Below are 24,906 nucleotides of genomic sequence, written 5' to 3'. Positions count from 1 at the left end.
GAGATAGAGAATATTGTGACATCCTTCGATTGACTCCCTCGAGGTATTGTTTACTTTGGCCCATCTCATATTGAGTTTTACGGTTTGTCCTTTGATGTGCAGATAGATACTTTTTCAAGAGGTCACCCATCTAGTAGTATTTTAGTCTAAGCATGCTTAAAGCTTGCCATTATGTCAAAAGGTGTCTCAGTACATACATATATCCCAGGCACGCTCTCCTTATGTTTGGCGTGCAACTCAATTCATTCTTGCTCTCTTACCATCCTAGAAACTTGTTACGATCCGCTTACTGTTTGAACCCCTGGCCCCAATGATCACCCCTCGCTCTCGTCAGATCTGGTCGTTATAGGCCCACAAGCTTTCATATGGTTTGTCTCCGAATCACGCACCAACTGGAGGGGTTCCGCTCTAATACCAACAAATGTCACTCCCCAAATCCTACATGAAATATGAGTAATGACACGGCCATCTTTAGGCCATGGATTGTAATATCGAAGTTAAGCAATCGAGATATTTTATCTTTATCTCCATATTTTTAACTGGTATCGAAGCAAGGTGTTTCCAAATAGAATTGTCCTCTGGTGCACCAGGTGCACACGCCCGTTCACACACATACATTTACTGTCGTGGAATCGCTTTCTTCCCCTAAACGCCGATAAGGTCCTTCACAAAGGGCCTTGCCGCATGCTGTATCTACCTTTTATCTTATCAATACAGGGAGAGATGATCGGAAGCGAGCCTCGTTTGCTTTTCTGTGACAGTGTCATTGCATCTCGATGTCACCTACTCACAAAGCTAATTTCAAACAGTACTGGCTTTCCAAGGTGTCGTGGCACCCATCTATCCGATGAGCTTTGCAAACCAACTTCAGTTCGAGGGGACGTGTAAAACATATCGCCTAAGCATAATTGCAAACCACCAATACATAGCCCAACAATTCAGCTCCAAAAATGGTTAGATGACCTTTGCGGCCACGTTGAAACCAGAGCTGTAAGATAGCAGCAGTAGCTTTCACAGCAATTAAAAGCTTTGTTTGGTACGGTTTTGTTGTAACGAACGACCATAGCTTTGAAAAAGAGGTGGTGACTTTTGTAACGTGTTTGATGAACTCGCTGCGGCTACAGTGCCTCCAAAGTTGCAATAACCCATAGAATTTCTCGGAATATCGCCTCGTTTCACATTTCTAGGTGCTGGAACTTTAAAACATGCACCGCCGAACACATACAAGCTACGACATCTTATGGCAATACCACATCAAAGCACAACACAGCCACATCTACCCCGAACAAATTTGTCGCTCCCACTTCTCCACCTATATTCAATACTCTTTCGACATCTTTTTCGAATGGACACTCAGGACATGCTTATTTGAGCGAAAGAATTTTCCGAGAATTAGTTTTCTAGATTTTCACGCGTTTGGTTTGTTGGAAACGATCAGTCAACGAAGAACTATTTACTATCAAAGAAAACATGCACGCTTAAAGTCAGTAAAATAAATCCCATGACCTGAAAAAATGGAAAAACATTTTCTTTTATCATGAAATTTTTCTCATAATGGACACATTTGTTCAAATCACGGAAAATGTAAGAAAGTACTTTTTTATACTTTCTAGTCAAAACTTAAAAATAGCATTCGAATTTCAAAAATTACAAAAGTAACTATAAGTGATACTACGTGCCCATATTTGATTGGCTTGAGAGTTTCGAAAGTTTTTTCTTATGAGAAAAAGTCAAAGTTTGCGAATGACATAACTCATCCGATTTGAACGGGCGTACCATTATCTTTCCCTATTCCAATAGCTATACAATTTAAGAATTCAAAAAATCGTGATTTTTCGTTAATCAAATACGAACCCCAAGCTTTCACCGGTCGCTCCTTGTCATTATCCCAATAATTTTCGTGAACGGTCATTGTTTACCGGAAAATACAGAAAAAGGAAGAATTTCAATAAAATAATTTCCTTTTTTTCCCTCCTCCCCTTTTTGGGCCGTCACAAATTTCATTTCCCTGGCGCCACTCCAGTTTTAGTTCCCCCGGGAAAAAAAAGTTCTTCAACGCGCCAATCGTTAAAAAAAAAAAATTAAAAATTAAAAAAAGGGAAAAAAAAGAAGAGAGAGAGAGAGAGAGAGCAGGAACAGCGCGAACTCAAAATTTACCGACTTTCGTTCCCGCCATTTTCACGGGCAACTTAATCTCGCTCCGCCTCTCCAAATCGCGACTTCTCGACGCAGCCTCTCTCCCTCTCCCTCTCGCTCGGACGAAACCGCCGTCGCCGGAATGGACCTCTCCGAGATCGCCAGGAAGCTCGGCCTGTCGGAACCCAAGCACCTCCTCCGCAAGGCGGCGGAGCTCCGCCGCCTCTGCGACGTCCAGTTCGATTCCTCCATCATCGGCGTGGTATCTTCCCTTCCCCTCCTCCTCTTTTCTTTTCTTCCCCCCTTCCTTTTTTCGCGCGGCTGCTGGAGTTTGGAGGGCGTTCGTTTTCGCGGTCGATTTTCTGAGGCTCGATGCTTCGTTTCTCGCAGGGAGAGGTCTGCAAGGCCGTAATCTGCTTGGAGATCGCGGCGAACAGGTTGGTCGGACTATCCCTTGTTTGGTCAATCTTCGATTGTGGGGAGCTTATCGGCGGTGTTGATCGGGTGTTGTGGAATTCTGTAGATTGCAGGTCATATTCGATAGGCAGGCCGCGGTGAAGATGAGCGGAATGTCGGAGAAAGCGTACAATAGATCGTTCATTTCGATGCAGAACGGAATGGGCCTCAAGTGGGTTATGCGCTTCCTTCTCTTTAGGAGCTGATTTTGCCTAGCGTGATTTGTTCGATATTTTAACGAGCACGATGCGCGGTGTTGTAGGAATACGCTGGATATAAGAGAGCTCGCGATTCAGTTCGGTTGCGTCAGGCTGATTCCGTTCGTGAAGAAGGGCCTATCTCTGTAAGGCTCGGTCGTCTTGTCATTGCTTATGATTGGATTTGGAGATTGGTTGAATTTTTCATAGCCAAATGTCTGCTCGATTGCCCGTGAGAGGTTTATGCACGCATTGCCGCACAATAGCCATCCTTGTTCATTTTGCACTCGGCATTACGCTGATTACAGATGATGTAGAAAGATTCACTGTGCGATTTCTCCAGTGCTCAACAATCACGAGTTGTCGTTTTTTAATGAGCCTCAACTTTGCTTTAGTAGGGTTGTCAATTTCTTTGGCCTCGAATGATGTTTTGCGACTTGAGATGTAATCATGATGTCCGTCTTTACCAGCTACAAGGACAGGTTCCTCACATCATTGCCTGCTTCGCGAAGGGCAACTGCTGATTTCACTCGACCTGTATTTCTTGCTGTGGCATTCTACTTATGTGCGAAGAAACAAAAGGTATTTGTGTTCATGTTCTTCTATATATACCTACTACCTTTTGTTGTGCAATGGGCTAAGTACATCTTACACATTCCAGTGAAACATTAAATTGATTTTGCAGCTCAAGGTAGACAAGATCAAGTTAATTGAACTTTGCGGGACATCCGAAACTGAGTTTGCTTCTGTAAGATAGCCGCATCTTGCTATGCCTTGCCCTTTAGAGCAATCTAATGAAACCTGTGTTATGCTGTTATGATATATGGTGACGCTCAACTGCTCTTTCAGGTGGCCAATTCAATGAAGGATCTATGCCACGACACTTTTGGTGTCTCAAAGGAAAAGAAAGATCCACGAGAGGTCAAAGGGAACCGAGGTGAATAATATGATGGCTCAACATTCTTAGAACACTCCATTTTTTTGTACCCATCTCCAGTTCTTCCTATATTAACTACTTGGTCTGAAGAACCACAATGTTCTTGATGATTAGTTTTTCACTGTATCATAATTCGGGAGCTTTTCCTGATCAACTATCATTTGGCATCTAGATCTGCTTGACGTAGTACCTGAAAAGAGGCAAGTGGAGGATGGTGGGTATCTATCTGATGAGGGACCGGAGGTACGATATTGGCATACCTTTTCTATTTGTTTCCTGGAAGATTTCTTTACAGTTTTAGAGTTCAGATGAGTGTGCATGGATTATGACTGTTTCAGCCATTGCTCCTTTATGCTCAATCTGATCTACTCTTTGTTGCGTCGGTAGTTAACCTCATCTTATTCAGGCCAAAAGAAATACCTCATCCAAAACAATCGTTTATTTGTTTGATGGACTGACTTCTATATCATTTCAATCTCAAGGCTGCATAGAAAAGTCATGTCACTCGAGGGTTGTTTATTTCGCTTGCACAAAATTATGCACTAGTATTGTCCACATGCAAAGCTAATATGTGCGAGGAGAGAGGTTCACCATAGCAACTACCAGTTCTTAAAATCTGTCAGCGCATGCGGCTTTCCAGTCAGTATATTTCGGCCTATGGACTTCAAATGATGGAGTCACTTTTTATTAATCCATGTCTGTCATGTTAAATTTAGAGGAGTTGCGTGAACTATGTTTTTAGGATTATGGCTTACCAGGCCATTTTCATGTTTATATTGAAGCTTTGGCACGTAGGACTCGTTTATGTATCTTAGGGACATGAAACATCCACAACCAGCTTTACACCTGTCTGACATTTGCTGAGCCACGTCGAAACCACCGATTTTACATGAGATGAACCTCCGTTATTTGCTAATACTTGCCGTTGTTCACATATTGTGCTCATCTGGTTTTGATTCAAACGAAAGTGAATCAACTGTTGCAATAAAAAAGTGGAACTTCTAAGTACCCTGTGGGTGTTGGTTTACAGAAATCCCTACTTCCATAGGAAGAAAGTGGCTGAAGCGAAATCTTCCAATACGCATTTCAGAGTTCAATGCTTGATGTCTTACTCTGGAATTAAGCTAATCGGTGCATTCCAAAATGCATATATGAAGCTGAGCTCATACTCGAGTTTGCTGACTTTATGTACGCCTTATGTTCAGTCTTCATGCTACAAGAAGCGCAAGAAGATGGAGAAGCGGGACTACGAGCAGTGGAAATCCTCTGTCCTTACATCTAACGAAAAGAGCAAAGGTTTAACGAATTATCTTTGAGCTTCCCCTTCCCCTAAACCCCAGAAACCGTTAGGCTGTCTTATCTGATCATCCCTAATTTTCTTCCTAGTTTCATGCAAGCGGACCAAGCAAGCGCAAATCAACTTCGTCAAAAAGGTCCCTGAAGCCCAAGAGCTGGAGGCGTCATGAGGTTCGTACAAGCACTTTCTGGACTTTTGTCAACGACTCTGCCAGTAATGCTAAAATTATCAGTTGCGTGAGCTGGAACGACCGCCTATGAAACTCTGGCAAACGGAAGGTTCTCAATTCAAAAGTGGTTCATCATACAGAAAAATCATAGTTTGCTCGATGAATTATAAAGTGTTGTATAAAGATAGAAAAATTTCAGCACTTCCTTTTTCTTTGTTAATTAAATTCATTAAGCTTATTTATTCCTTTCTCTACGGGACATCTATCCTCTAGCATGTTAAAACATTCTGTCCAGAAGATCTTTCTACAGGCACCCCGGAAAAGGAGGCGTCCGACCACCCCGTCTACTATGATTAGAACTGCTCGCCTCGATCTGACTCCTACATCTCCCCCGGGTTTCTTGAATCCACAATGCTTCTCATGGCATGTCATGAAGGGATTGAGGGATGGGAAAACACCGGGTAGTGCAATCGTTTTGGATTTATGAGACTAGTTACCTCATATCGTCATCCATGGGAAATAGGCAAACTGCTCATAAGTGAAATTACCACAACAACACAGATTAATCACAGAATGAAGAATCTCTAATCGAGGAGAGTGAGATCAATTACACACGTTCTTATCAAACACTGTAATTCTGGCATAGAAAATACTGAAAGTAAATGATTTTTCAGTGCAAAAATAAAGAAAACGCCACGAGTTCAATGCGGGGGTGGCTAAATTTTGATCCGTCAACGTGGCTCGATAATTCTTCGCGGGTCGTCAGAGGAGAGAGAGAGAGAGAGAGAGAGAGAGAGAGAAGGGGGGAAATCCTCCGGCGCCGTGAAACGGTGAAAGCGCCTCCACGCACGCTCGACGACTTGGCTAACGACAGCGCCTTTCCTCGGCGTGTCAAGAATCTCCAGGCCCCGCCACCCCCCGCCCCGCCCCGCCCCCACGCGCGGGGCCGGGCGTCGTTTTTGACCCCGTCCAAGCGGACAAACCACACGACAGCGCGGCGCAAAACCGCGACGCGACTGGCGATATTTCCTGCGAGCGCCCCATCGCCCCCCAGCGCGAGCCCCGCCGACGACCCCCACCCAACGACAGGTCAACCCGAGCCGGCGCTCCCCCTCCCCCCCCCTCCCCCCTCGCGAAATCTCCGGCCGTCCGCTGAGAACTGCCCCCGCGGATCGAGCCGATCGGAGGAGCCCACGTGGCGAGAACACGTGAGAGGGAGCGTGGACTCGCCCGCAGGGGGTTCCGGCCTTCTCCGAGCTCGGGCGAAAGAGGGGGTAGTTTGATATTTCTGCGTCCCTTTCGTCAACCACGTCCCTACCCCAATCCCTCTCCATCTCTCTCTCTCTCTGCGATTGCGACGAATCTTCGTCCTCGCGAACCCTAATTTCCTCTGTTTGACCTAATCGTTTCTCTCTCTCTCTCTCCCTCTCTTTCTCCCTCTCTGCTGCGTTCGATTTAATTATTAGGTCGGAGGAGATTCGACGGGGAGGAGGAGGAGGAGGAGGAGGAGGAGGCCGCCGTCGTCGTCCGTTGTTGTTTTCGAAGGGCCGGGTTTCGTGTCTCATGCGATCTCCGTGATTCCGCGTTTAGCTCGCGATTTGTCTTCTCGGGGGGTGTTAAGGAGAAAAAAAACATAAACATGGGCTTGGGGATGTCGGATGAGATGCTGGGGACGTTTGTTCCGATCATAGTGTATTGGGTGTACTCCGGGGTGTACATCCTGCTGGGATCGTTCGAGAATTACCGGCTGCACTCGAAGAAGGACGAGGACGACAAGAACTTGGTGTCCAAGGGGACGGTGGTCAAGGGGGTTCTCCTCCAGCAGGCGGTTCAGGCTGTCGTTGCCATCCTCCTGTTCACGGTATGTGTTGTTTTTTGCGAGGAAATTAAGAGCAAGAAGAGATTCTTGTCATTCGGTGAATTCGTTGCTTGTCGCCTGCGATTGGTTAATTTGATGGATCGTGAGTTTTTATTCAGCTCGGGGTGTCTTGCTAGAGAATTGTCGTGGATGATTCTGGTCGTGTCCCCTGCTTGTTCCCTTCTTGATTTCCTGTCGGCATGTGCATATGTTTTGCCTGTCACCTTGTGAATCTCTTTATTTAGTAATCTGCCAGAGGCTTGTCAGGCTTGGGAAGTATTGGTTTTGCTCAAATCTGGTGGATTATATTTTTACTTGGAGATTGTCCTTTCCTCTGCGAGCTGATAATCATACGTTCTTCATTCGCCTTATTGGGTTGTGAATGGTTGCCGTATGCTTCGTCGCCTATAAGAAAAATCTGGTAGCTTTAACGAACTCAAGATGATGGGAAACGACGGCTCTTGTTTCTGCGGTAATTTGTTTAGATCGTGCTTGATACCGATAATAAGAATCCACGGCGAATTGTCTTGTTCTTTCTACTTCCTCTTGACCTCCGTGCATGTGAACATAAAGAATGGTCTGAGACTTTGTTTCTTTTAACGTGATCGAGAAAGAAACTTACTTGTATAAATGGCCGTCAGATTTCCATCAACAAGAAAGCTGTAAAAAGTACGGCTTGTTGCTGCAGATAACAGATTAATCATGCATTTATGCCTGACTAGTGTAGTGCAAATCTCATGCCCTTGTCATTGCCCTGAATGGCAGGGCTCATGCCATTTAATAGGTTGTTTCTGGTTATTGGAGTATAACATGTTGCGTGGAAAAGGGACTATATCCCCTTTCTGCAGAGATATCACTTAATTGGCTATTCTCAATTTCCCGTGTGAATTGAATTCTGATTCTAAGATGGAATGGAAACATGTTAGTTCCGACACGAGTTGTGTAGTTTGTTCTCCCAGTTCTGTGCTCGGTTTATTTGATCTGTTTATGGTTTATAAGATGTTTACCTCTTTGCAAAACCATGTCCGTATTTGGATAGTTTTTGATTGTCTTGTCGTTTGGAGACGGTGTAGGTTACTGGAGATGATGCTGGGGCTTCTGAAGGTTCGAACAATTCCGTGATTGTATTAGCAAGGCAATTTGTCACTGCAATGGTGGTATTGGATACTTGGCAATACTTCATGCATAGATATATGCACCACAACAAGTTTCTCTATAAGCACATCCATTCTCAACATCACCGGCTCGTGGTGCCCTATGCCTTTGGAGCTCTCTACAACCATCCCCTGGAGGGGCTTCTTCTGGACACAGTCGGGGGTGCGTTGTCTTTCCTCTTTTCTGGGATGACCCCTCGAGCATCCATTTTCTTCTTCTCTTTCGCCACCATAAAAACTGTTGACGACCACTGTGGTTTGTGGCTTCCTGGGAATCTATTTCATGTTTTCTTCAAGAACAACACAGCTTATCATGATGTCCACCACCAACTGTACGGTAGCAAGTACAACTTCTCGCAGCCATTTTTCGTCATGTGGGATAGAATTCTCGGCACCTATATGCCATACTCATTAGAGAAGAGGAAAGGTGGCGGCTTTGAGGCACGGCCGACTAAGGAGTACAAGGACGATTGAATTTTCCTTATCTGAGCGCTTTGTTTTGTAACGAGTTGTTTCATGTTTTCCCCTTTGGTGCCACTTTTCTGATATAGTTGGTGTATATATACTGTTGTGAGCTGTATCTTCGGTCTCACTGTTCTACTGCTGTATGATTTTTTTTTGGATAATGGAAATATTCTGGAAACCTTGAGATCCCTTGCCTTGGTTGTCCTAAGTTCTACGTGGGTTAAGTAAAAAGAATGGGCTGCCCAATTGGTACCATTATGACTCCCTCCCTCCCTCCCTCCCTCTCTCTCTCTCTCTCTCTCTCTCTCTCAATTTGTATCTATTTCTCTAATCTTCTCTTAACCTACTCTTGTGCCGAAAGAAGAATGGACATTGGAGACATGTCTAAGGGGAAGGTATATAACTAGCGATTTCCATTTCAAGGGATAGAAGGAGCACGTGGGACTCTGCACACCAGAGCCTGTATCTCTCCCATTCGAAGCTTTCTTGCAAAACTGGCAACCTCTCCAAGAAATCGAGATCCGGAACGTCCTTTTATCTACCGAGGTATTTAGCTTCACAGATCAAATGACAGGTGATGAAGATGCAGATCGTACCCATATCTTGCTGTTTTGAGTGGAAGAGGTCGTTTGGTTTAGCTGTGATCGTGTCATTATGCAGGTAAATTAAAATACTTATGGCATTTCTCCGTAGAAGATTCATCACCTATTCCTATCTCGCTGGAATCATATTTATCTCGGTAAATTGTCTTGTGCTTGAATCACATATGATTGTTTTTTACGTTGTGTCCGAAACCATTGAATCGTATGCGATCATGTTTAACCTTGAGTCCTAAATAGTCAACCCTATCCACGAATCAGCTGATGAGGGAAAATTATCTCACTTGGGGGGACTCCTCGTAAGTTCTTCAGGTCTCTTGTGACTGTATCATTGTCACTGATGGCAAATAAGTAACCTTGAAATCCATACAGTAGCATAAATTGCCTGAAAAGTACAAAGATTCGTAATACCAGGGCAAGACGTACCCACGAATGCTTGTCAATGTATGAACACTCCAGATGACAACTAGCTAGGGGCTAAAAGAGGACAAAACGAGGAACAAGAAGGACGTTGATTGTTAAGAAGGAGGCTGCTTTGTTGAGAATACGCAGCCGACATGTGAATGGCACAATATAGCATTTAGAACTCAAGGTTAACAAGAATCCCAAACAAACAATCAGGCCAGTCATAGCAAAAATTCCCAAAGGGAGCTTTTAAATATGATCTAATGAGCCTCAAACTCCTTCTCCAGCTTATTCTACTCCACACTAAGAATGAACAGCACTCTCACAACGGTGACATATCACAGGGAAAAATCTCCACCTGAGTACTAGAAATAGTAGAAGATCTAAAGCCTCACTATCATGAAGAAATTCCAAATTATAAGAGCATCTCAGCAATCTGAACAGCATTGAGTGCTGCTCCCTTGCGTATTTGATCACCGCAGACAAAGATATCCAACCTGTACACAGTTCCACAGTTGAATCAACTCTAAGAAAGTCGTGATAACAACAAAAATGAGATGAATGTGCAAAAGAGTGACTGATGCAAAACTCACCCATAATTCCCATCTTGTGAAACATCACGACGTATCCTCCCAACCGCGACATCATCTTTATTCGACACCTCCAATGGTGTAGGGAAGTGATTGGCTGTCCGATCATCGATAACCACAACACCAGGAGCATTCTTGAGTATATCCTTCGCAGTCTCCTGTGTAAGAAATAGACGAGAGTATGAACCATGAAAGGCTAAGTCAACTCAAGAAACTCCCCACAAACTATGGAAGAGGTTCTTGTCCTATTTCTGCATACCTAGTTTGCTAGAATGAGTTTCAATGTCATAGAAACTCCTGATTCAAGCTTGAAATCTAGCTCCCCTTTTCACAGGGAGAAGCCATTAACACACGATATATGCTTATCTGATATGTTTATGACCAAAGGACGAAGAGAATGTGCAGAGTTCAGCTTTAGGAGACTCAAGGAGACAATTGAAATTGCAAATTGGTCTTAGTTACCAAGCCGTTACAAAAATTGCTTTGTATTACAAGTCCAACATTGTTACAAAGAGTATTTTAAATCTTAGTGTGTATCTGTCAGAGTAGAAAATGCTGAATTACTGCCATGTGTGACAAAACTCACCCAAAACGTTCTCAAGTACAGCAAATGTATGTAGATTAACTAAGGTAGCAAAATCCTGACTTGAAAGTATTATACATAAATATGTAAGGAAACCTCTCAATTGGAAAGAAAAATCTAAAAGTAGCATATTTTGAAGAATATACATAACTAGTATTGAAAGCCCTGCAATCTAGAAATATTAATATGCTAACTTATGGGGGTTTTTGTTAATACTAATATATTCCGCTTGAGTAGAAATTCCTCAGGTCACAAACTGCATATTCTTAACGACCAGATTTTCGTAACTTCTAGATGACGTAAAAATGGGAGTGAAGATAGAAGTAATTTTGTTTATTCGGCTTAATCAGACATCTTGAATCAAATCTCTGGCCCCAATATCAAATGTAAAAAAGCAAGACACTGTCATGTAGAGTAAAAGAAGAAGACAAATGCACATGTATGTTAACTTATTAGGAGTTATCACCTCCTCTTCTTCACTTCAAATAATCTAAATAATGCACACACACATAACTCCATGCCAAAGTTTGTACACGCAGACAAGGTGCTTCATAAGAAGTTAACTGTCCAACAGTTAATTTTCTTTAATAGCTTCTATCAATAGAATAGGTGACAAGAACTTTTAATCATAATATAGAGATTACCAATATAACAAGTCCAGCCTTGTAAAGCCAATCTCATTCTGCATTGTTCCTAATATGGACACTATACATGGGACTCAGTGGTTAAACAGAACGCCACAGCACTACTCTGAATATGAAACTTACCTCATCTAGTGGATTCTCAAACTGGAGATTAACGCTCTCAGCGTGAGCACGCATGACAGGAACTCGTATGCAAGTAGCAGTCACTTTGACATTTGTGTCATTCTACAAGGTAATTGGTGGGAAGAAAATTTATGTTAGAATCAAGTGAATGCCATACTCGATGGCATTTTCTAATGTGGACTACAATGAAGAGTAACATAATTATTTTTATCAAATGAAATAACTACGAAAGCATTGGGTCAAGCACTTACCCAGATTTTCCTAGTTTCCTTCACTAGTTTCATTTCCTCTTCATTGTACCCATTCGAGAGAACAGGAGCATTGTGAGAGAACAAATTGAAGGCATACTACAAAATTGAGAAACAGCTCTTAACGAAATGATCCCAGCAACCCAATAGAGCACAAAGAAATTCCAATAATAGAAAACACGTTATAAATAAACCTGTTGGCTAAAGATTTTACAAGTTGGTGGCTTCCCTTCAAGAACCTGATGACAGAACAAGAGAAGCTAAATTCCCAGAGGACATGGGTAAATTTAATGCACTGCAACAAAAGAGAGCGGTTCCAATAAAAACAGACGACCTCACGAGTCTGAAGCTCAAGCTCTTCCATTGCAGCAGCTCCAGCACCACTAGCTGCTTGGTACGTACTAACAACCATGCGAAGCACCTGAAACAGGCCACAAACAGTGTCAAGTCTTATTCCACTTCTAGGCATAACCTGATATGTAGGGAAATACTGCTATACAAAACTTAAGGTATGAGCAGAAATATAGTACTTATGCCATGTACCCTTCAATTTGTAAAGAGGACATTAGCACACGAAGACCAGATTTTATCAATGCTTCGACTTAACTATTAAACAGCCATTTAAAATTTTCGATTCTAACAAGACTAAAAACAACTCGGTCACATCAAATACAGCTTTCAGAAAGCTATTGATTTCCTCACTCAAAGCTCCTCCATTCCTGTCTATGAAGACACAAGGGCATTCTCACACATGTACTCTGCCTTACGGCTAAAAAAAATGTATCAAGACACCCAATGTAGTACCCTCACAATGCATACCACAACTTCCTTGACACCCAGAACTCAAAAACAATGCAGAAGATCAAAACTTTCAGGTGACACGTCCCATCAAATACACAAACACACGCCACAATCACATTCAAAAAGACTTTTGCCTCACCTTGGCGTGCCGATGCAGCGGTGTGGTAGCCATCAAGCAGATGATGGTCGAGCAATTGGGGTTCGCAATGAGAGCCCCCTTTCCCGTCCCGAGCCTAACACCCTCCATGGCTTCAGGATTCACCTCGGGTATGACCAAAGGCACGCCCTCGACCATCCTGAAGGCCGAGCTGTTGTCCACCACGACCGTCCCCTTCTCGACGGCGATGGGCCCGAACTCCTTGCTTATCGACCCGCCCGCACTGAACAGAGCGATGTCGACGCCCTCAAAGCTATCGGCTTTGAGCTCCTCGACGACGTAGTGCCGGCCCTCGAAGGTCATGCGCCTGCCGGCGGAGCGCTTGGAGGCGAGCATCTTGATGGAGCAGTAGGGGAAGTCGCGGTCAGAGAGGACGGAGAGGAACTCCTGGCCGACGGCGCCGGTGACGCCGACGACGGCGAGGGAGGGGCCGTTCTCCTGGAGGGACATGCGGACTCTGGCGGCGTGCGGCCTGCCGCCGCCGTTGGGCGCGGCGGCGGGGAACGGGAGGTGGGTTTTGTGGGCGATGCGAGTGAGCGCCGCCATTGTGAATGTGTGTCCGAGTATAGCTTCCGGAGATCTTTCAAGGTCTCTTTTTTACTTGAGAGGGGAGAGGATATAAAGGGAAATGAGCTTGGGGAGTTGGGTTTTGCTTCGACGTTAGGACAGGTCTCCGGCGGCGGCGGAGAACGTAGGCTTTTCGGGACAAATGAGGTTTTGGGTTTTGAAGAGGAGAGTGTCCGCAGTGCAATGCAGAGCGGTACAGACTGTAGCTTTGGAGGACGGACAAATCTTTTTCAACCCTTTTTATAACCATATGCTTAACTGGTATTTATTAGAAAGTGTTTTCCACGATAAAAACTTAGGCTACGAATGACAATCATTTTATTTTAGAAATTAATTTCTAACCAGAAATTGATATTTCTATTTCTATTCCTGGACGAATTTCTGAGCCAAAAAACACATTTGATAACGACATGAAATTTTCGTTCTTGAAATAAAAATTTATTTGATAACGGCATAAAATTTTTCCTTCTCGGGTGGCCGGCGAGTGGATGGCGGGCAGATGGTGGCGGTGGATGGCAGGCGATGAATAGTGGCAGCAAACGGCGGGTGGCGGGGGGAGGCAGTGGCGGACGGCGACGCGGCTAGCGCAGAGGACGGCGGTCGGTGACGGGAGGAGGGTAACCGGTGGCGGGAGACAATGGACGGCGGGCGGCGGAGGGAGGCGGGCGATGGCTGGAGGAGGGCGGCCGAAGGTGGGAGCAGTGGACGGCGGGCGGCAGCGGCCGGAGGCGGGAGGAGTGTCATCGGCGGTGGGAGACGGTGGCCGGTGGACAGCGGACGGCGGCTCACAGCAGGAGACCGCGAATGGCGGGAGGTGGCGGTCGACATGTGGGCGGCGATACGTGGCGGGTAGGCGACCGGTTAGTAGCAAGGGCGAATGATGAGAAGAATTTTAACTTCTCATTTATGTTCCAAAAATAGAAAAGTAGAAAATTTTAACTTCTTATTTCTATTCCAAACTTATTTTGATTATGAAATTGCGTTACCAAACGGATTTCTGTTTCAAACCTGTTTCTGGAACAGAAAAATAAAAAAAAAATGGTTATCATTCGCAGCTTTAATAGCCTAATTCTTCCAATTATTCGTTTTCTCGCGAATTAAATGGAACCTAAAAATGACAAATTCTTTTAATTAGCGTCCTTAATTTCCCCGAAAACAAATTAAAATTCATTTTATATTTAGAGAGATGAATCGACAGTCAAAGCCAGTTAGCGAAAGAGAGGTGCTTGATTTGAAAAGACGGGCGAGGGTTGGCGCGGCTGGGTTCTTGCTTTCCCAATGGCGGCACGTTGTTTTCTTGGGCTTGCAGCATCGCTCCCAAAGCCTAGAAATCCGCGGACAAAGATGACATTTTCTAGAGCTAAATCATGGTCATCATGGGTCGTTTGGTAATTGAATGTCCAATGAACCAAGAGGGTCGTTGACGGGGCTCGAGCCAAGCCTGCATTGTGTCGAGCCTAATTTGTCAGGGTCCGTCCATTAATGTCATAAGCAACTTTCTTTTGGTCGAGCGAACTTGGTTTGTGCCCAGTTGGTTCTCGTCGGGCTTTCACGACTTTATCATTGATAGCACTTTCTCCCATCTATAGAAAAGTCGACTTTCGAGCTCTTTCTAATCCGCGAAAGTTCGCATCTAGCTAGATCCGCGATCGAGTCTGCTCATGAAACTGAATAATAACAATGAGAGAGGTTTTCTTGTTTTGGAAAATGCCCTTATCCAAATTGAGCGAAGTTGTGACCGATGAAAACTTCTCTCGAGACAGTTATAATAGTTGTAAGGATTCCGATAATAATTACTCTCTTGCACTTGTTGGTAAACAAGGCAGTGAATCGAGTAGTCTACATTTCTCATAGAAAATTCAATAAGCCTCGACATAGTTTCTAATTGTAATGAAATGAAAGGTTGATAGATGAAAGAATTCCACTCCGCAAGGCGGCGGTTGAATCCACCATCGACAAGGGTGGCCTTCGACGCTTACGTTGTGTGCAACTGCTACTCCGATCGCCTTCATCTCTACTTTCCCTCTCCCTCCAAAATTATGGCACAAGAAGGACTTGATTGCATAGATCCATTAGTTTAAAAGACGAAATTCGAGAGCAAAAGAAAATGGGTTAATACCACAAAAAATCTCAAATTGGTATACCTATGATAAATTTACCAAAAACTAATTTTTTGACCCAAAAAAACTCCAAATCGGTACACCTGCGACAAATTTACCCTCTGTTAGTTTATATTAAATTTTACTGTTAAATTGCTTTGTTAAATGACACGCGGCAATTGATGGATATACCAATTTTGGGTTTTCTCCTCCATTTATCACAGATATACCGGTTTGTGATTTTTTGAGGTATTAATCCAGTTTAACGGAAACTAACGGAGGGTAAATTTGTCACAAATGTACCGGTTTGGAGTTTTAGGTGGTCAAAAAATTAGTTTTGGGTATATTTGTCACAGAGTTACCAGTTTGGGAATTTTTGCGGTCAAAAAATTATTTTGGGTAAATTTGTCACAAGTATACCAGTTTGGAATTTTTCGTGATATTAACGCAAATAAAATTGAAGTTTAATGGTAATCTAATCGGGCCCCAACTTTGGGTCCGGCCCGGCCCATGATAAACGGAGGCCCGAAACCGACGCCCCCTGCTTCTTCTTCTTCATCTTCGTCTTCATCTTCTTCTTCTTCTTCCTCTTCTGCTTCTTCTGCAACTCAAAGCCTTATCCTCAAGTCTCCGCGTCCCGCGACGCGCCCAGGAAGAGCTCCATCTCGCAATGGCCTCGATGGTTATCCTCTACCCAGTGGCTCGATCTCCGCTCCGTTTCTTCTCCAACTCTCCGGAGCTACCTCCGCTCAGCCGGACCCGCTCGTTCCTCGCCAGCTCTCGCCTCTCCCTCTCTCCCCGCCGCCGCCGGAGCGGACTCTCGGACCGCAAGAGGGTCTCTCCGGTTCGCTCCCAGGACGCCAGAGACGAATCCGGAGGCGGTTTTGGTGAAGAGGTGACGAGACCGCGGAGTTGAAACTCTCCGGTTGCGTTCCGATTTGCGGCGACAGCCGGCGAAAATTCTCATGTTTTTGGGTTTGTGCCGCAGGGAAGTGGTTCGGGCTGGCCAATACTTAAGCGGTGGGACGTGCCGTGGCAATGGCAGACTGTTTCTCTCACCTCGCTCGCCTGTGGAGTAAGGTGTCTGCTCTGTTTTCTTTCTTTTTGTGATTCTGGTAGAGGTATCATTAATAACAAAACTCTATTTTTCACTGGTTCATGTGGTCAATAGAAATTTGCTCTAGAGAGCAAACATTTTCTGTTCTATGATACAGTTGATAAAATGTTGCAGGAGCTGGTAAGGAAAATGAATTTGATCTTTTTCCCCAGGCAGTTTTGTTTTGACAGGATTGGTGGAGACCGCGGCGATACCATACCTCGGACTTCGACTCGAGGAGCTGAGCTTAGATGAGAAAGCAGAACTCCTCTTTCTTGATCAAGGGTACTGATTCGTTCTTTGCGATCCTCTTGTTTCTGCTAACTGTTGCTGAGATGATTAAAGGGTATAAGGAAAAAACAAATCTTGGGGTGAATATTCACGATCTCTGCATGTTTGTGGCGCTCTGGCGATCATGCTCGCGATTGTCTGTATGATAAAGGGGGAGAAGAATTCATGGAAATAATCGAGCCCACTGACTGATATATTCGCATGAGCCACCATTCTATTTCCAAAAACACGAGAGAAAGTTACTTTCGTTTAGTCTTGCTTGTCAATGTATCCGTTCCATGCTCTTCTGTTGCATAAGAGGGGCGAGACAAACATGAGCGAAAAATAATTGCTGTTTATAAATGTGGTTTAGAGGTTTACTTTTGAATATTGTTGTTTGGCAGTATTACAACTGCAGCAGTACTTGCAGTTCTTTATGGCATCACTCGGACCTTTCAACCAGTTCCTGAAGATCTTTTCCGCTATGGTATTGTTCCAAGATACACTACTGGCATCCATCATGATAAGCTATTATCTTATGTTACGAAGCTTAAATACACCGATTAAACAAACAGAAATGCCTGACCGCCTGTACAGTGGATATATTTTTTGGAGCTTTAGTACTTTTTCTGAGTCTCTAATATATGTCCTTGGAGGTGAATACTGACTGGGATTTTATGTTGCTGCTTCAGATTTGAAGGAGCCTTTTAATTTACAGAGAGGTTGGCTCTTGTGGGCTGGAATTGGTCTTATTGGTGCCCTACTAGCTATAGCAGTGACAGGTTATGCTATGTCCTTTTTTAGTGGAGAGACCCCTCAAAGAGAGGTTAGAATCTGAATAAAGCTTTTTTTCTTTTGTGAAACTATTTTGTATCAAGATGCAGAGGACAATATACTCGCAGATCAAGTTTAAGTATACCATGCTAGAATGTGGATAAATTAGCTTCATTTCCTTCATTAGATAACTTAATCGAAAGAATCCTGTTATCTTAAGGATCATTAATATGAAAAAAGTTGGTTGACCTTCTTCATAAGTTCTTTGTCTCTCCTTCCAGTCACGTTCCTCTTAAATTTGATAGTTGGTGCAACCATGTTTACTTGGTTTCAGACAGATGCTCTGGTTCGCTTGCTTCCATTGATTGGTTCATCAAGTGTCAGGTACTTTCAGAATGAACTGGTAGATTCCTCAATGCTCTTTGGGAATTTGCTTATTTCATTCCATTGTGTAGCACCGCTTGCCTGTTGGGCATCACGGGCGTCCTTGCTCCATTTCTTGAAGAGACTATATTCCGAGGATTTTTTATGGTGTCCCTAACAAAATGGTACGGCTTCTCAATTTTTTCAAAAGCGCTGTATTTGGTTTTGCAATTCCATAAATTGTTCTATGTTCTGGATTCATTTCTCAATTCTCTTTGAGTTTCATGAGAGATCATGTGTTGTGAGACCATCATGAAGCAGAGAAGGAGAAATATACAACCTATTTCTTTTTTTATTTACTTAAGGTGTTGGACTTGGATTGTTGGATTTTTTGTGTGTTTCCCTGTCATCATCATATTTCAATTTTATTTCCCTTGAAAAAAAGGTTCAGCGCAAAGAACTCCTATAAATTGAAAGACGCCACTTTATATATCATTGTAGAGGGCCATGCAGAAAATCATTTGTAAAGCTTCATACTGCTATTGTGGGAACTTAACCGTCTATAACAGCAAAGGCAGAATGAGTGTGAGATCTGCAGCTAAAGATGCTCATTAACACATTCCAAAAAAGATTGAGGTGGGTTTTTCCCAGTCTAGTGGAGAGACGCGTGTCGTATTTGGCTAACAGTAATGCCATATGCATTATGGTCCTAACAAGTTTTACTGTGGCTGGTGAAGTACCTTGGAAAGTTTGTTGGGCCATATCTTATTAGTTTTCTGTTAGGTATGTACCCATGCAAAAGTATGTATACCGTTTGCATGTAATTTGTTAGATTATAGAATATAGAGCTTGCCTTTTTTTACGGTCCTGTCATCTCTAAAACTTCTCATCATTCACGTGATTAAAATCTCAATAATGCTTGCTCATGTGTCAAAAGTGGAAAAGGCCATGTCTTCTGCTGGTTTTATATAAAGATGCTTGATTACTTACTAGTTCACGATCGTTTCTTATGCTTGTTTTTTCAGGTGCAACATTAATCAAACTAAATATTCATTCTTTTTGTTGTGGAAGTAATTTTAACTTTGGGGCTGCCCTCGCTTTCCACAGGGTTCCTACTCCAGTTGCTGTCCTTATAAGTGCTGCTGTGTTTGCGCTTGCACACCTCACTCCTGGAGAGTTTCCTCAACTCTTTGTTCTAGGTAGTGATTCGATATTCTATGCTATTGTCAAGAAATGATACCATGGGTGCTCAAATATGATCAGTATCACTTTTCTCTGTTTCCTTATCTTGCTCTCTTAAGTTATGTACTTCATGGTGTGGCAGGGGCGGCTTTAGGATTTTCCTATGCTCAGACTCGAAACCTCATCACACCCATCACGATCCATTCTCTCTGGAATTCAGGAGTCATTATACTTCTTACCTTCCTTCAGGTAGCACATTTATGTTTGTACTGCACATATATGCTTGCTGTGGCTCTGATGTTCTAACTGGCTTGTTCCATCTTCTTCAACATGCTAAAACTGTTTTCCTGGCTCATTCTTCTTCTATAGCTGCAAGGATACGATATAAAGGAATTGTTGCAGTCGAGTTGATAGAGTTTTCTTCGTTAGACCGTGAAGCCATAAAATTTCTTTTCTTCATTTCCTCCAAGTGCACCATCGGTAACTTCTGTTCTTTTCTTCTTTCTGTGAAAAAACTAAGTGGATGTGTGGAACAAGGCGATGTTGTAGCCAACTAATGCAGAGCAGGTTAGCCGTGAAAAAAGGACTTGGCAGTTTATGCAAAGAGCTAAAAAGTATGTTTTGATGTTTCCTCGGCAGGAAAGCGCTTAGGCCATTCAGGTGTTTTAGGTAGATATCATATCTGGTGTTGTATAATTGAGCTGATTTATGTGCCCTGTAACAGCCAGTGAGATCATGACGTGATTATATGTGCTCTACTTGCCGGCGATACTCGCGGGCAACAAAGACGAAAACCATGTCTATCACTACTATTTCTCACCGGGACAGTACATGTACTCTTTGCAATCAAGTTGAACACAAGCGAGATATAATGCATGGTCTCTTACATGTTATCTTCCCATCCCTTTTTGGTAAATATATGTCAAGTAACATTCACATGTGACGTTATTTTGATGCAAATAACGAGTCCTTTTTATCAAGACGTCTAAAACTCGAAGTAAATGAGGAAATTCAGAAGGTGAATTCAGTGAATTAGAAGCTCGGATTCAATTTAGCAAAACTAAAACTGCATTTTACGATTACAAGGGAGAGCATTTGCCTAATTCTGTGGCAAAAATTTAGAAAACATGGTCGGATTATAATGATTTTATCATACATGAAACAAATCCCTATGGATCTTTTGCCTGTTCATACTGGTGGCAACCGGCAAGTGCATAACATACGTACTTAATTCTATTAGATTTACTTGGCATAACTCAACTTAGCAACCCGAATTATGTAGAAAATGTACTAGCCTTTCTTGAAATTTCCTTCATACCTTCTCTTTTGAACTTCATCTCTTGGCCAAGTTGAGGGTGACAACCAAGTTAGAGTATGGTTCTCACTCTTCAAGTAAAAGCATCTAACGTGAATTCAGAAATGCCGGGAATGCTCACATCGATTTACAAAATCGACTTGCACAATAACAAACCGTCGAAAGTTGGGAAATTTATCCGTAGCTAAAGCCAAAATGCAGCCTTGGATTCTTTCCTCAAATTTCCCAAAGATTTGAGAGTGGCAACGGAATATGGATGTAAACTCAATGTCACTTTATCCTCGCTTGGCCTGTTTGGCAACTTTATTACACGGGCTCTTCTTCTCGACTACCATGTAATGGCATTGACTATCTGCACATTTGGAACCTACTCTTCTGCATAAATTATCATTTTTTTATGTTCCTCGTGAAAAAAGAAACGGAAAAACGACAAATTTAAATGATGCAGCCCGACTGGTTTTGCTCTCTTTGAGAAACCCAAGATGAGCTTCGTTGCAATTATTAATGCTATTCATTAAGGTCAACGAATCTTTGCAGTAAAGTCCAACACAAGCAAGCTATCATGCACGGTCTCTCAATTTGAGGGTATCTTCCGACAATTTTAAATGCATTTTCAAACCTGACAAGTTCAGTGGAATAGAAGCTTGGAGGAATGGAATAGAAACTGCGTTTCCTGATTCCCACGACCCGAAAACCTTAAAATAATCAATGAGTAGTACTGGTCTCGAACGCCATGCTTTTTTTTCCAAGCTTTTGTTTCCTTATCCCCGTAACACATTGATGTTGAAGTTCTTGAGATTCCTCAATTTGGACCAGACCAGACAAGCCCTTGCCTGATGAATTAATTAAGAGGAAGGCAACAATTAATGGTCTTCTTCATTTCCTAGCCCCCATTTAATTTAAAATGTAGAATCGTATCAGCTCCTAGTAAATTTATTATAAGAGAAGTCACAATTTCATATTGCAAGATGAAAATGTTTTTCTAGTCTTTTTGGGCCGAAAATTGCCAATCCAATTTACTTGGTCAAGTTCAAATTCAAAAACGACATTGAATTTGTGTTCTCCTCAAAACCTCAATGTCAGGTGATGCTATAACCAATTATTTATTTTCTTTTGAAGGGACAAAATCAACAAGGTTACACCCTCGAAAGACTTGTTAAGCTAACATGCCTTAAGAGTTTATAAAGACATATTTTCCTTTTCAAGGACAGGGCTTCTGAGAAATGTGCATCTAGAAAATAGCCATATGAGATGGTCTTCAATCAAACTATGAGAAGATTAAATGTTTATTGATGCATCAATTACTCACCAAAGAGGAAAAAAAAAGGAAAATTCAGATTGTTTTACAAGACAGTAATTTTCTTGGTAGTAGTTCCCTGTTCACTTGCTTTGCTTGAGAGCTTCACGGAATCGGAGGATCCACCACGTTCCTCGCAAAAACAAGTTGCTTCTCAAAGTCACACACCCCACCATGATTGGCGGCTCATCCTTCGGTCCTCGGTCATTGAACAAAATAATGGGGGTTAAACTTACTTGTCCAGATTTTGTACTTTATATTGGTGAAGCTTCACTCCTTAAAACTTGACCTACTGGTTAGTGTTCAGCATTTTGTGCACATAACTTCTAGGGTTTCCGAAAACAGCAGCTTGAAGTCCTTGCATCTGCTTTTATATCTTCTTAAGAGCTAGTTAGAGAGAGAGAGAGAGAGAGAGAGAGAGAGAGAGAGAGAGAGAGAGAGAGAGAGAGAGAGAGAGAGAGAGAGAGAGAGAGAGAGAGAGAGAGAGAGAGAGAGAGAGATGGAGGAGAGAGATGGAGCTGACACAATGGAGGAGTTGATATTGCCAGGGTTCAGGTTCCATCCCACAGATGAGGAGCTTGTGGGGTTTTACTTGAAGAGGAAGATTCAGAAGCAAGCCATCTGTGTGGAGGTCATCAAGCAACTTGATATTTACAAATATGATCCATGGGATCTCCCAAGTAAGACGAATTTGATCATTTGCATGCATGTGCGAATGCTTGGATTCAATAGAGAAGATATGATAAAAAGACATGGGGGTGCTTTTGTTTGGTTCATATGCTCATAATCTCTAGTTTCTACTTTGAAGAAATTTTCGTTTACTCTTTCCTGAACTTGTTGAGGAGTCACTGTTTGCATCTCAAGACTCGATGCCATTCTTCACTTTGATATGACTAGATTGGAAACTGATTCTTTTTGCACTTTTCATGTGATTCATATAGAGTTGGCGACGACTCTTGGGGAAAGGGAGTGGTACTTCTACTGCCCGAGGGACAGGAAATACAGAAACAGTGCGAGGCCCAACAGAGTGACCAGAGGTGGCTTTTGGAAAGCCACAGGCACTGATCGACCCATCTATTCCCCATCTCATCAACTCAATAACGATGTCAGCATCAACAGCATCAAGTGTGGCAATAACATAATAGGGTTGAAGAAATCTCTCGTGTTCTACAGAGGCAGAGCTGGGAAAGGGGTGAAGACTGACTGGATGATGCATGAGTTTCGGCTGCCTTCTCTCTCTGATTTAGTTGCATCCCCACTTCCATCAAAGAAGAGCCTCCCCACCCATGTAAGTATTCTTTACCTTTGAGGTTTTATTGTGGTGTTCATTGTCTTCTCTCCTTTTCTGAGAAATTTTCATGGAAACTATTTTATTTTATTTTTTATTTTTTCCCCCACATGCAAGAATGTGGTACAGTATTGTCATGATTATTTCTGAGAACTTTTTCATATGTATTAGTATCATCTTTGATAGATAAATGTACACAGTTTCACATGCACATCGGAAAATGATTAAACGAGAAAAAAAACCAATAATACATAACCCAATGAATAATGGGATTCGCTCTTAGAAATCGAAAAAGGAAAAAACGGATAATGTGATACACTCTACTCTTGTATCAATCTCAAGTTTGAGCATGTTTTCGAGTACCTTGTCGCGATTTATTTTCACAGTGACTTTTATTACTTTCAAATCTTGCCGTTTCATGCACTTTGACCATAAGACTTGAAATTATTCAAAAGAGTAAATTTCGAATTAAAAAAAAAATCAACACTATGGAATAGTTTTTTTTTTATTAATTCAAGTTTTCGAAGAAAGAAGTAAGGTGGCCAAAAAAAATCCAATCCAACGCGAGCGTTCTATATATTAGCAGATGAAGTTGGCAAACTCAGGTCAGTTTTCATTAGTGGCCAAAGAATTAGGGCCATAATCGCAGTTTTCGTTAATTAAATTTGTTTTGGACCTTTGCAGGATTCATGGGCCATATGCAGGATATTCAAGAAACCCAAGTCCACTACTCAAAAAGCCCTCTCTCATTCACTCTGCCTCTCTCCGATGACAGCAACGACACCACCCACAGACCATCATCACGATCACCACATTCCCAGCCCATCTCTGAAAGACAAGTTGACGTGTTCTTCCAGCGAAACGCATTCGTCAGCATCACCATCGGCACCCGGGGAAGGAACACTTGACCTCGCTTCCACCATGTTCAACGTCCCTTCGTCGGTGTTCGGAGATTGTGCCTTCTCGTTTGTCAATCTACAATCAGAGCCTGCGCAAAGGGTCGGAGCGAATGGAGGAGAGATGGCAGTGCAGAAGAGCTCAAGTGTCGACAGTTGGCGGGCGTCGTCGAGCTCGCTTCTGATGGAACGTTGCTTCACGTCGGCTTGGAGTAATTTCTTTAGTAGGTGCGCCTGAGAGGTTTCTCGACAGCACATAGTGTTAGGAGTCCAAAATCCGCATCAAAACCATGGCTGATTTTTATTTATTTTTATTTATCGAACTGACGATGGAAAACCAAGTTGCAAACTGATTCTGCAAAGGTAGCTTTGTAGTTGTTAGTCAACCACGTGATCTCTCAATAGCGTCATTCACTTATTGTACTTTCTTCAAGGGTATGTTGCATTCCACATCACCTATGCGATCGTTAAGGGAAAGGTTGCGCTGCAGTCGGATTGCCGCGGTCGGCTGCAACCATGATGCTGCGGCATCCATCCGTGGTTTTTTCTGTCACTGACAGATCCCCAGCAAGTTTGGAGATTTTGTGTTGCGTCTCTGTACTCGTTTAAGACTAAGTCCCACGTGCAGGTGAACACAGAGCATACGAAAGCTCGCCAACCCTCCCTTCATTATTTAAGGAGCCAGGGGGTAGGTGTAAGTTTTCTTTGTGAGGCAATCTCCTTCAGTCCAATCACCTGACCATGACCAGCAAAGTCTTTGGTCCTCAAACGTGCTCTCCAAGCCACAATATATATTATTATCTTCAATCAAATCCTTTACCAATCGAATATAAAAAGTCTTCTGACTTGAGAAACTCTGTTCAAGATCTAACCATTCACATTTTTTTAACTGAACAGTCTTTATCATATCGCACCATCACTATTGAGCTTTTGACCGAAT

At 42.8% G+C, this 24,906-nt stretch overlaps 4 protein-coding genes and 1 pseudogene across 4 annotated transcripts; 4 read left to right on the top strand and 1 right to left on the bottom strand.

Annotated features, from left to right (window-relative positions):
- Positions 1–2,145: 2,145 nt before the first annotated feature.
- Positions 2,146–5,434, top strand: LOC115671900 (origin of replication complex subunit 6). The gene is made up of 10 exons (XM_030593579.2): positions 2,146–2,398; positions 2,527–2,573; positions 2,660–2,764; positions 2,855–2,935; positions 3,260–3,371; positions 3,475–3,537; positions 3,639–3,726; positions 3,899–3,969; positions 4,932–5,022; positions 5,113–5,434. The coding sequence occupies exons 1-10, from the start codon at positions 2,279–2,281 to the stop codon at positions 5,190–5,192; spliced, it is 858 nt and encodes a 285-aa protein (XP_030449439.1). The 5' UTR covers positions 2,146–2,278; the 3' UTR covers positions 5,193–5,434.
- Positions 5,435–6,661: 1,227 nt separating this feature from the next.
- On the top strand, positions 6,662–8,924 carry LOC115671903 (sphinganine C4-monooxygenase 1). The gene is made up of 2 exons (XM_030593583.2): positions 6,662–7,053; positions 8,124–8,924. The coding sequence occupies exons 1-2, from the start codon at positions 6,832–6,834 to the stop codon at positions 8,676–8,678; spliced, it is 777 nt and encodes a 258-aa protein (XP_030449443.1). The 5' UTR covers positions 6,662–6,831; the 3' UTR covers positions 8,679–8,924.
- Positions 8,925–9,826: 902 nt separating this feature from the next.
- Positions 9,827–13,526, bottom strand: LOC115672082 (uncharacterized). The gene is made up of 7 exons (XM_030593844.2): positions 12,802–13,526; positions 12,196–12,282; positions 12,056–12,100; positions 11,865–11,960; positions 11,614–11,715; positions 10,267–10,421; positions 9,827–10,170 (listed from the first exon to the last, which is right to left on the bottom strand). Exons 1-7 carry the CDS (start codon positions 13,363–13,365, stop codon positions 10,089–10,091), a joined length of 1,131 nt encoding a protein of 376 aa, XP_030449704.1. The 5' UTR covers positions 13,366–13,526; the 3' UTR covers positions 9,827–10,088.
- A 2,532-nt stretch (positions 13,527–16,058) lies between these two features.
- Positions 16,059–20,063, top strand: LOC115672096 (uncharacterized). The gene is made up of 10 exons (XM_030593863.2): positions 16,059–16,380; positions 16,474–16,565; positions 16,759–16,866; positions 17,256–17,338; positions 17,544–17,677; positions 17,960–18,009; positions 18,081–18,173; positions 19,096–19,187; positions 19,313–19,419; positions 19,540–20,063. The coding sequence occupies exons 1-10, from the start codon at positions 16,156–16,158 to the stop codon at positions 19,579–19,581; spliced, it is 1,026 nt and encodes a 341-aa protein (XP_030449723.1). The 5' UTR covers positions 16,059–16,155; the 3' UTR covers positions 19,582–20,063.
- Positions 20,064–22,281: 2,218 nt separating this feature from the next.
- Positions 22,282–24,829, top strand: LOC115672021 (protein FEZ-like; annotated as a pseudogene).
- Positions 24,830–24,906: the final 77 nt, after the last annotated feature.

The sequence above is a fragment of the Syzygium oleosum genome, unplaced genomic scaffold (assembly GCF_021117445.2).
Source record: "Syzygium oleosum isolate NSW1041296 unplaced genomic scaffold, Sole_v2.1 Sole_v2.03, whole genome shotgun sequence".
Lineage (NCBI taxonomy): Eukaryota > Viridiplantae > Streptophyta > Magnoliopsida > Myrtales > Myrtaceae > Syzygium > Syzygium oleosum.
This window is presented reverse-complemented; position numbering and strand designations above follow the sequence as displayed.